The sequence below is a fragment of the Strigops habroptila genome, chromosome 6 (assembly GCF_004027225.2).
Source record: "Strigops habroptila isolate Jane chromosome 6, bStrHab1.2.pri, whole genome shotgun sequence".
NCBI classification, from domain to species: Eukaryota; Metazoa; Chordata; class Aves; order Psittaciformes; family Psittacidae; genus Strigops; species Strigops habroptila.
The window spans coordinates 37615736-37627517 of NC_044282.2; the positions used below are offsets into that span (position 1 = coordinate 37615736).

Below are 11782 nucleotides of genomic sequence, written 5' to 3' on the forward strand. Positions count from 1 at the left end.
TATTCTGTATGACTATACAACAAAAGCTCATCTAATTAGACAATTAATGTCTAATCCCTTAGGAGTCAATTTTGCAGGGGAGCAGTTATAAATAAATAATGAAAGAAGTCCAAAACTGGACAATGTTAGCTTTTTAGTAGCAAAAAAAAAAAGAAATTACATATCTATAGTAGAAAGGCATTTTTACAATTATTCATTATTTATGGAGTCATATTGACCAAACACTCTCTTTTCATTAACTGCCTAAAGTTCTTCAGATTTTTTTGAAACAATGCAAATTAAAAATTGATTTAGCATCTTGTTTTTCAGATGTGGTTTAAGCATGTACATCAGTTAAATTTGCTTGCTGCTGCTTTTTACAAAATTCATTTATTTCAGTAGAGGAATTGAGTCTGCATTTTGTCATTTTGTGTAATTCTAGTATGATCAGCTTTTTTTCTGCAGAAACTGTTCCTTCTATTTTACTGGTACCATACGATGCACTTCCCTATTTTCATAAAAGGGCTTTGGACACATGATACAACATGAGCATTTTTGAGTGTTTTTTGGAGGGTTTTGTTTGTTTGTTTGTTTATTCCCCTCTTTTTTTTTTAACACAGTCAACCTTGATCTGTGCAACTGTATTAACTCTAAAATGCAATATCTTATCTCAAGAGTAAGTAATATCCTCTCTGCAAAAAAAAAAAAAAAAAAAAAAGAAAAACCCCACCAAAAACCAAACAAAAAAAAAGTAAAAAATGTTCATAAATCCTGAAAAATGTCTACTAATTTTGAGAATCACATTATTTTGGTGGAAAGGAAAATCATCTAAGTACATGGCACACACAAGTTATCTAAATGTAAATATCATACTTTCAGGTTGAATCCTGTGTTTCTAGTCCATGAGGAAATGCAAATTGATCAGATTTTTTAAGCCTCCTTGATTATAGCAGGAAAACTGAACACAAGTTCCCTGATGGTTTAACCTGGGGAAAACTTAACCTTAACAAACGCCAGCAAGTTGCATCGTCATGAGCTGTCTGTAGGTCTCAAAACACCGATCAGCCTCATCTGTACATCCAGTCATGCTCCAGAGCTGTTGTAAAAGAAGAAAAATCAGAACATCTCTAGTGAAATGTACATTATGAAACATATTTTCTCCTAACCTCTTTAAGCCCCTGTCTGCATAAGCATAGAGGTACATCACTATAGATGCTGATGCATGCCAGATCTCTGTCAAAAAAGACTGCAGTTCAAGAAAACTGCACTGTATTGCAGGCTTGTGGGAGAAGGCTGATTCTCCTAGCTCTCCACACCTTCCAGTGATGAGCAGTGTTTTAAAATTAATTTCTCCACATTTAAACTACAGAAAAACCCAAAGAATTCTGCTCATCATCTTTTTCATGGCAGACTGTCAATAGACTATATTCAATACCCATTCACTCCCTGATGCAAGACACTGTTGACATAAATGACACAGTAATGAGCAAGTGTCATTGTGTGATGTAGGTCTCTGTTTCTAAGCTTTTCCATAATCTTTTATCTACAGCATCTAAGTCAGACATTGACAGTGAAGAATCTCATCTACATAGCCAGAGATTATGTAGCCAGACACAGACAGGTATGCTGCCATTTATATGGGAGGTGTTCCTGCCCATGGTAGGGGGGGTTGGAACTAGATGATCTTTTTTTTTCCTTTTGCCACCTTCTTCTCTAAGTTCTTGGACTACAATGATTAGAAACCCCCACTGGGCAACTCAGTTCTTCCCTTTCAATAGGCAAGACATTTTTTAATTATTCATGAAGATACATGCAAACACATGAAGAAAATAAAATCTATATGTGTAAGTTATTATAACAGCTGGGCGATTGTTGACAGATTTGTACCTCAGCATCCCTCTGTTGCTAAAAACTTCAAGAAAAAATTACCTCCGTGCAGTGTAAAGACAGACTGAATTAAACTTAGCATTCAGACTCCACCTGCATGCTATGCACAGCAGATTGAACTGTTTTTTACTTATCTAGTTTTATTTTTGTCAAGCTGTAGATGAAAAGGAAAAAAATAATTAAAACGAATCAAACCAAGACAATGTGTTTCTAGAGTACATCACATAACTCTTCCTTACAACAATGGCTGGCTTTAATTTTTTTTTTTTTTTTAATGTCATCTAAAAAGAGTTACAGTGTAATTGGGCACTAGAAGATATCCACATTTAAATACCAAATAGTGACTGACACCAGGAAACTCAAAACTAAAGCTACATAATTTTTGTTACTAATGCAGTGAAACAACAAAAAACCAAAAAAAAACCAAAACAACCAAACAAAAAAAAACCCACCCAGAAAACAATATTTAACTCTGAATTTCCTGTATTTTATTGATTGATTTCACAATAATTAATTAAAAACACAGTACGTTGTGATAATATATATAGGGTGTCTATATGTCCTTATTTCCCTTGCAAATAAATAAAATCCTTATTAAGTTTCTTAAGTATATTTTCTTGCCCTCCTTCCACAGCTCTTTCTGCTACATAGGGGTTTGGACCCCAACTGCAGCCTCTAAATAGTTGAGGAACAATATTTTCTTAATCACAATAACCTACAGTTTTGATTCTTGACAGAATAAACATCTGGGCCTTGAAGTTACAGTACTTGAAATTTAATCCTTGGCATCAGATTTTATTATAAATGTCACATTTGATATTTATATGAAATGTTAAATTACACACATTTGTCTTATATGAAAGATAGAATTCAAAGAAGGAATACAGACATGCCCAAGTCTCACTTTCTTCATAGGTGTATGGGTTAGAAGGTTTGCAGATGTGTGTCTGCATATGAAACACTTGTGGTGTGACCACTCGTCTACCACTGGTTATCCTCCTACGTTGTAATTCAGAGTATCAAGACAACGAAGATGTCTCCATGATGACTTACATATTTATTATTCAGCCTTTCTCCTTTAACTTTAGGGACTTCTGCTACATTCTGATGCTAAAACTTCTGTTATGTAGTCCTGAATATGAAAATGTCATGACTGACAGACAACTGGCAAAAGCACAATCTTCAGCTTTAGTTTGCCTGCTTGGGTGCTATCTAAAACCAGATTGTGACTTTCCTGACTTTCTTCTATGCATATTTTTGCCACATTTTTCAGGTTTTTTTGCAAAGCGGCTTGCATTCTATATGACTGATTTTTAAATTCCCACTAATAACTGAACCCAAAAAGCTCACCATTTATCTCCTATGAGCACTGATATTAGATAAAATCAGCATATAAATCCTTGTAAAGAAGGATCAGTGAAACAATTCATTTTTTTTTAAGTTCCTTTACTTTCCAATACCTTCATCTTACATCTAACACGAGTGCAGAACATAATACATTATTACAGACAACTCAGCACAAAGCATGACTAAGGGTTTTTTGTTGTATTAAATTCTCCCCCCTTGAGAGTAAAAAACAAGACAAATAAGTCATTGAGTACCTTAAACTGGTCTGAGTCCTAGTCACTAGGTCCTCTGCCCCACTGAACATTGAAGATATATTTTTCTTAGTTTTAATTTTTGCTATGAATGTACCTATAGAAGTCCTTGTTGACCTTCACATCCCTCAGAAGTTTCAATTCCAGCTAAACTTTGGCTTTCCTATCATCCATCCCTGCACGCTCAGGTGATGTATTTATGTTATTTCTGTGTAGCTCATCCCAATTCCACATTTTTTTCTATTTGAATTTGAGCTCAATCAAGACTTTCCTATTCAGCCACAGTGGCTTAGTGCCATTCTTGCTTGACCTGCACAAGTATGGACTTACCTTGTGCTTCTCTCAGGGATTGTTCTGGGAGATCAGGCAGCTCTCCTGGTCTCCTTTGCCCTCCAGGGGCAATGCCATGAGATCATGTTAAGAAGATCTCTGGAAAAGATGAAAACTGATCTCCTGAAGTCCAGGGTTGCAATGCTGTCGTTGATCTTGGTCATCTCTATGAACCTTGTAATTCCACCATATCATGGATGCGACAGCCCCATCATGCTGCAGTTCTCATCAACATGCTCATCACCAACCTGTTCTTTATTCATTGATTTGCATAAATACAACATAATCCTAAGGTGACTAGGCAGGAATATATCAAAAAGAAATCTGAAGCTGACCATTTGACAGTGTGGTTTTACTCCAGAATTCTGGAGTTCTGGCATATACTGCTAGAAAACCATCCAGAAATCGTAAGAAATAACTATTTTACTTCATTTGGCACTGCGTTCAGTTTTGGCTATCACATCTTCAGGAAGACACAGAGAAACTGAAGAGAGCTCAGAGAAGCAGTGATAGCACAGATCAGGGTAGCTGACAAGAAGGAGTTGATAAATGTGCAGGAAAGCTCCTGTAGGCTGGCTATTTGAAAGATTTTTCTGCAAGGACAGTGAAGCAGTGTAATGGATTCTATCACAGACTGCAGAATTCCTTTCCATTCATTTTATGTGAAAAAGACCTCTCTTAATTTTCCAGGAATTTTTCAAAAGAGATCCTCCCATCCTAGCCTCAATTCTTTAAGTCTTTTAATGTTAAAAGACTGTTACTAAAAAAAGAAATCTATTCCTGAAAATGGAGATTTTATTTATTTTTCAGACTCTTCTGTGGTTTTTTTTTGGTTTGTTGTTTTTTGTTGTGGGGTTTTTTTTTGTTTGGTTGGTTTTTGTTGGTTGGTTTTCTTGGTGGTTTTTTTTGTTGGCTTTTCTTTTTTTTTTTTTTTTATTTTAATCCTAAAAAGCCATTTTGAGCATTCTTGAATTGGAACCAGGGGAGACAGCCTGTCCTCCGTGCTCCATCGTATGTCTCACTGATGGCATCACTTAAATAGCACTATAAACTAACGCTGGGGTGCTCATATGGTGAGGACATGACCCTATTCCCTTCCTTTCCTGATATTCAGGGGCAGTAAGGAAAAAGAACTAGATATTCTCCACACTGTCATGGAGAAGCATGTATGGAAGATTCTCCATGCCCTTTTATCCTGACATGTCTCCGACAATGCAGAAACATTCAGGGCTTCAAACAGCATTTGTTAGTCTACTATTCACTTCAGTATCACCAACTAAATATATTCTATTCTAGACATAGTCAAGTGGTGAATATTTCTAGAAAATATGGCAAAAAATGAATGAGTACAAAATATGCTAATGTTTAAATAGAAGGCTTTTGGTAATTCTGTTGTTTCAGCACATTTTTTTCTCCTTAATTTATCTTTTGAATTGGGCTGCTTACTTCACCTGGCAATTAAACCTGTGCCAACATACAGATGACTTTCCCATATGCTGTATCAGGAGCTTGCTTGTTCTCCTTTTATTACCTGTGTGCATGTTATCAGAGTTGTCACCTAGTTAAACAGCAAACAGGCATCTTGTAAATCTCCTTCCCTTAATGCTGTATGCACCATTTTGTCTGTGTACACAAACTGCATCAGGATGACACTGCTGATTCTGCATTTCCAAGTATACACTGCCTTTACGACCAACACTAGGAATATAAATGACAGTATACTTGTTCCTTTCCTTTGTACAGTTTGGTCAGGAGCTCAAAAATAGCTAAATCTCATTGGTTCTAGCTATGCTTCTAAACAATTTATTATTATTTTCTTGCTGTAGATTATAACACAAGTGAGCAAAAGCAAGCATGTAAGAAACATGAACTTTATGTGAGTTTCCGAGACTTAGGATGGCAGGTATGTTTATAAATGCTGTTTCCTAGTAATTTGAATTTGGACAATCTGTTTTACAGTCCCCTGTTATTCACAATCTTTTCTTTATGATAACTGGGATTTCCCTGATGAGAGAGAAATTCTTTAAATGCATTTTGCAATAAATTCCTATCACTATTGCTTTGCTTTTTTTAGCAGCTCTTCTCTCAAAGAATTTGCATACATTAATGGCTTTATGACCTGGATTCATTCACATAAAGATACTCTGAATTATTACTTAAGTTATGAATAGATCTGCAGTAAATAAAAGCAAAATCCCCACACTGAGAAATGAAACTTTTGGAATTTGCACTTGAATTTTCCCTGTTTCAGTGTTGTCTACTGCAGGTCAGAGAGATTTCATTAGGCTAGAGCCTGTAGGGAACTAGAAATTGGATTACTATTCAGTGGTCTTTATAACACCATAGATAGATAAGTTTACATAATTTCTGGGAAAAACTCTTTCTGCCATACAGTAACAAAAAGAGAAGGTACTTGTAGTAAAAGGTTGTAAAGACAGAGGCAAGGCATTATGAGAAAAGAAAATAGAGATCAATCTAGGATTTTTTTACAGAAAGCAAGGATCTCTCTATAAAGAAAGAAAAGAAGGCCATCAGCAACCTATAACCTAGACATATTACATATGTAGGTAAGAACTCAGAGGTGGCTGTCTGTGCATTTCATGTTTCTCTGAATACTTTAAAACAATTCTCCAGGAGCAGAACAAGTGTGCTGTCTCCTTAGTGACAGCTCATCTTTTCCATATCTAGCTCAGATTCTCATATGGCCTCATTACTTTTCCTGATATTTTGTAGTATATTTATCCTCCCAGCAGCCTGAAGAAGCAGGCAGAGACTGTTTTCCCAAGACTGCAGAGCATAATCACCCTGTCCACAGCCACAGAGCAAGCTTGTGTTATTGGCTTGAACTTGGGCTACTGAACAAGTGAGGCATTGTCTCTCTGTAGATTACAGATTTTTCCAGGTATCAAGTTCGTTCATTTTCTGAAAGAGTAAATTTTGATACGCCCCAAGATGTGCAAAGATCTCAGATCTGTCATTCAAGGTGGCCATAGAAGAAAGAAAAACTTCCCCCCCCACGTTCGAAAAAACTCCCCCAACTTGAAGAATTCAAAGTTTCAGTTGGAAAGTCAAAGCTACACTGTACAAGAGTTGATCAGTGAAACTTAGGATGAAACGAGATAAAAATTAAAAGAAACAAAACCCAAGAAGTAGGTACTTTATCCTCTCCTTTCCATAGCATCTACGTTACCTTTTCCTAGCAAAGGAGGAATTCAGCAAACTGAACACATAACTTTCATTAACATTTTAAAATATTTTCCCATGCTGTGTTGCTAGAAATACTCAAAATGCATGATTCAGTGGCATTCCAATGGGTAATCTCTAGCAATCTTCAGTCTCATGCAATAGTATAGTTAATGGTATTGAGCATGTTGAAGAAATAAGATGCACTGTAATTACTTTTGTTGCATCAAGAAGTGCTCAAGATTTTCGGTCTGGGAAGAAAAGTATTCTAACAAAAATATTTGGACCTTTAATTCCCCTTATAGCCTCATTAGTTGGTACTCCGTACAGATTTCTAACTTCAACTTAATTTTCATCCCATTTTTGCATGCAAAGCAAATACTTCTTTCTCTTCTTTTTTTTTTTTTTTCTTTAAAAAGAGGAATTTAAGTGAACATGCCACAGTCTGAGGTTCATTTTGTCCTTGGGTAAATCTTAGCTTGATATAGAGTCTTGGGTGAGATGGTTTAGTGTGTGGTGTCCGTGCCCATGGCAGGGGGGCTGGAACTAGATGATCTTAAAGCCCTTTCTAACCCTAACTATTCTATGATTCTATGATTCTATATAGTTTTAAATGTCTGAGTGACAGGGGAAAAAAAAAAAAGTGTGCTTATTTGTTTTTATTTTAGGATTGGATTATTGCACCAGAGGGTTATGCTGCATTTTACTGCGATGGAGAGTGTTCTTTCCCCCTCAATGCTCACATGAATGCAACAAACCACGCCATTGTTCAGACTCTGGTATGCCTCTGCCTATGTTGTAGTTGCCTGTTTTGCAGTTTTAGGTGTCTTGGCACAAGGGCTGTCTCTTCCTTTCTGTTTACTACTATTGGATTTTGATTATTTCTGGGTAAATGATAACCTATTTCAGAGACATGCTATGATGATTAAGCTGAAGAGACGATGAAGTTTGTGAGAGTGGCCTGTGTGGTAAGTTTCCCTTCCATTTCAAATGTAGTAACACATGAGAAGAATGTGTCATATTACTGGAGAATTGTGTAGACATGAACCAAAGAGGCCCCCTAGTACCACTTCCAAGAGTTTATTGAAGCTCCATGTTGACATCTACATGCTATACCTTCCAGAAATGTTGACACTTGGCCATTCTGTGGACCTCTGTTGTCAGCTGTTGGCAGAGATACTCATACTGTAACTTAATGTGAAGCTTTGTAAGCAGATGCATTTGCATGTAAGAAATTGTGTTCAGGCATGCCTGGCTAACAAATACAATTTATAAAGAAGTGTGTCTGGATCTGTGGCTCTGCCTGGTACACGTACAAGGGGATTTGCAGCCAGCTTTCTGCCTCTGCTGGTTCTTAGGTTAGTCCTATGCATCAACTGGAGCAGCCAAGATGATCTTAGTTGAAGCAGCTGGCTAGGCCTCCTCTACCCTAGCAGCATTCATCTACAGAAATCAAGACCTTTAAACTATGGTTGAATGTAATTTTGTGAGTCCGATGTCTGGTCATGATTTTTCAGCTGTACGAGATGAAGAGCTGGCCCTGAACAGCATCAGTATTAGCAGAATGATTAAGAAGCAGAGGAATGAGAGATACTACACAAGGAGGGAGTGGGAGTACAAAATCAGAGCATGAAAGGGTTGCCATCCTTAATCAGTTTCTAGAAAGGTCAAGGCACTCAACTGTAATTAGAGAAACATGGGTTTAAGGCTCCCTCTGTTTTAAACTGATGATAGGAAAGTATCCTGACCATCAGACTGTGCTGATGATTCTGTCCATGGATGGTGATCTTTTTCCTTTTATTTTGACATAAAAAATCTGGTCTGAAAAACCTTTCCTCCTTTAGAAATGGGTGCAGCTACTACCCTCCATCCCCTAGACCAGAACCCCACACCAAAAGAAACACCCCAGAAACAAAGAAAGTTCAATCTCTTCCTGATAGAAAACAAAAAATCTGCTTGTGAGAATTGCCAATTATGTCTTCATGAGAGGGATATTTTTAAAACCTAAGCTGAGAACTTTTCCTTTCCATTTAGCTTTTCATTTATGCACCTTCTCCAAGTCCAGCCACCAATGCAACACTATTCCTCTATACCAGAATTTGAGTCAGCATGATTTACAAAAAGAAGGCAAAATGTCAGAGGCTGGAAATAAATAGAAGTGTGGTAAGGGGTTCAAGTGAAAGCAAACTGCAAATTCCAATTGGCAAGGCATATAGCAATGAGCCTAGGAGACAAGAACAGCATATATACAGTTCTGAACTGAAAAGAACTAAGGAAGTAAAGCAATAGTTTAGAATTATGCAAAAATTGTCCAGAAAAGTTGCCAATATTAGTGAGATCCCCAGGTTAGAGTTCTCTCCTGCAATTATGGACTGTTAAGTAAGAAGTGGCCCAGTGCTACTTTTTCTTGTGTCTATGCTTTCCAAAAATGGGTAATTTTCCATTGTTAAGAAATTTGTGCAGTTCGTCCTATTTTTTAAATTGGATACTTAAATTTTCCCCTTTTTTATGGCCTTTTTGGAATTGTGTGTCTCCCTCTGCATGTACTGTACATGCATTCAATTTTGCAGCCAAAAAATCATGAGGCTAATTAAATTTTAGCTGCACATAAATTAGATGAGATAACAGTAGTTGAATGCTTTCTGGTTTAAATTATACAAAATTCAGATTTACACAAGGTGTGCATATGGGGATGGCTTGGGAAACAATTATTCATACACCCCACCCTAATCCAAATGTAATCATCTCCCAGCCATACTGATTACACCATTCTAAAAAAGCCCACTCTTTGGTTTGAGAAGTGATTGTTCCTTGGTACCCCTCCAAACTTTACTGACTTTTTTTTCTTTTGTAACAAAAATAAGAAAAATGTTGGGCCAGTACCTCTCCCTCTATATCCTTTTTCTGAGATTGAATTGAAGCAGAGAGACTATATAAATGCATGTAAATACAAGGGAGACTGTTTAATTGCAGTAGCATTGACCTCCCGGCCATACAAGCCAGGGGATCAGCAGGTTGACTTGCACTGACTACCAGGCTCACTCTTGAAAAGGCTGTGAGCATTGCTGTCATGCGGGGCTAGCAAAGCCATGGAGCTTCCATCTGGGGACGCAGGGGCTGATGGGTCATGGCAGGGCAAGCATCTGCCTAGGCAAGGCACAATCATCTTCTTCTGCAGTGTTTTGTTATTCATTTAGTAAACTGTTTTAAATGTATGTCTAAACCGTTACTAAACTGCTACTTCAGGATTTATTATTGCTCATTTCAAAAGACCTTCTCATGGTAACAGTTATGTAAAAATCGTTTCCTGATAGACTGTTCTTTGCTGTCTGGCAAGAGCTCTGGGCTTATATCACTGCAAGACAGATGGCTCTAACAGATTTACAGAGACTTAACATACGAATGAAACCTATTACTGCTGAAGTCTTCCTTCATGCCTTAATAATCTCTTGCTCTCTCTATTACAACTCCCTTTCCTCTGGCCTCCCCAGTTTCCAAGTCTTTAGCACGTGTAGAATATTACCTTCTTTCAAGTACAAAGAACTTGTATTTCCCCCATTTTCAGATATTTCGACTAGATCTCGTTCGTTCTGGGACGCTGTTCAAAACTCTTTTGCTTCTCTTTAGCCTTCCATTGATATATTTTAGCCTAGTGAACATAGTCTTTTCTGATTCAGCCCTTTCCCTAAACCTTCTGTCCAGCTGGCACCAACCTTAAGAAGTGAATTCGACTTCAGCTGAAGGAGAATTGGGTCCACCGATATCTAGATAAGACCTTAAAATGCACTCATGCTTTCTGAAAAGCCACATTTTACCATTTCATAGGTTGAAAACAGTTGAAGTACGAGCTTTTGCCTGCACGGTCTTTGCTGTCTGCAACAGACTTTCCTCCATGCTGAGACCCTGACACAGGAAAGCATTTTAGCATGTGCTGGGGTCCTGGTGAGACCCAGGACTTGAGCCTGAGCTTCATGTTAAGCACTGTCCTCAGCAGAGATGGTACTGATGGTATGTTTAAAATTTTTTTTCCCTGAGCAGCCTCCTAACTCCAACTCTTTTCTAAATTTAATCTGAAAACCAGCTTTCTATCTTGGCCGCTCCTCCACATTTATCTCTCCATCTGCTATTATTGTATAACTCTGCCCACGCAATTGAAATAAGCAATGTTCTGGAGGTAAGCTGTGCTTAAAAGTTGGTAACGAAGGAAAATCTGTGATCACAACACACTCTGAAATGCAAAGACATATTTTACACTGACGTTGTCCTTGTACCTCTCTGTTTGATATATAACCTATGTATTTATCTGTCTTTCAGGTTCACTTGATGTTCCCTGATCATGTACCAAAGCCATGCTGTGCACCAACAAAACTGAATGCAATCTCCGTGCTCTACTTTGATGACAGTTCCAATGTTATTTTAAAAAAATACAGGAATATGGTGGTGCGTTCATGTGGCTGCCACTAGAATAAGAAATAATCTAAAGCAGAGGGTTTTATTCAGAATTGTAATAAAGTCAAGATATGAACCTTGTGGATGAAAAGACAGCCCTAAATTTATTCCATTTCATGTCATCTCTCATTTAAATGTACAGTATAATGTATATAGTAGCTTTTATTTATTTAGAAGTATATAGTTTCTTTTGTATGAGCAAAATTTCAGAACCATGTATTTTATGGGTCACCTCACTATGCAGTAGAACTTCACAAACTAATTTTTCAGTTGATCATACTGGGATCTGTTTCATTCCATTTCAACATTTTAAAGTAAAGACTTTGTATAGTTTTTTTTTTTTTGCCTTTTTTTTT

General features: G+C 37.2%; 1 protein-coding gene across 1 annotated transcript in view; it reads left to right on the top strand.

Moving 5' to 3' along the window:
* Positions 1 to 11529, top strand: part of BMP5 (bone morphogenetic protein 5) — a 56961-nt gene extending 45432 nt beyond the window's left edge. The window contains exons 5-7 of the mRNA XM_030490855.1: positions 5621 to 5697; positions 7646 to 7756; positions 11292 to 11529. Of these exons, the coding sequence (XP_030346715.1) occupies positions 5621 to 5697; positions 7646 to 7756; positions 11292 to 11441 (338 nt within the window). The 3' untranslated portion in view covers positions 11442 to 11529. The remainder of the gene's footprint in view (positions 1 to 5620; positions 5698 to 7645; positions 7757 to 11291) is intronic.
* Positions 11530 to 11782: the final 253 nt, after the last annotated feature.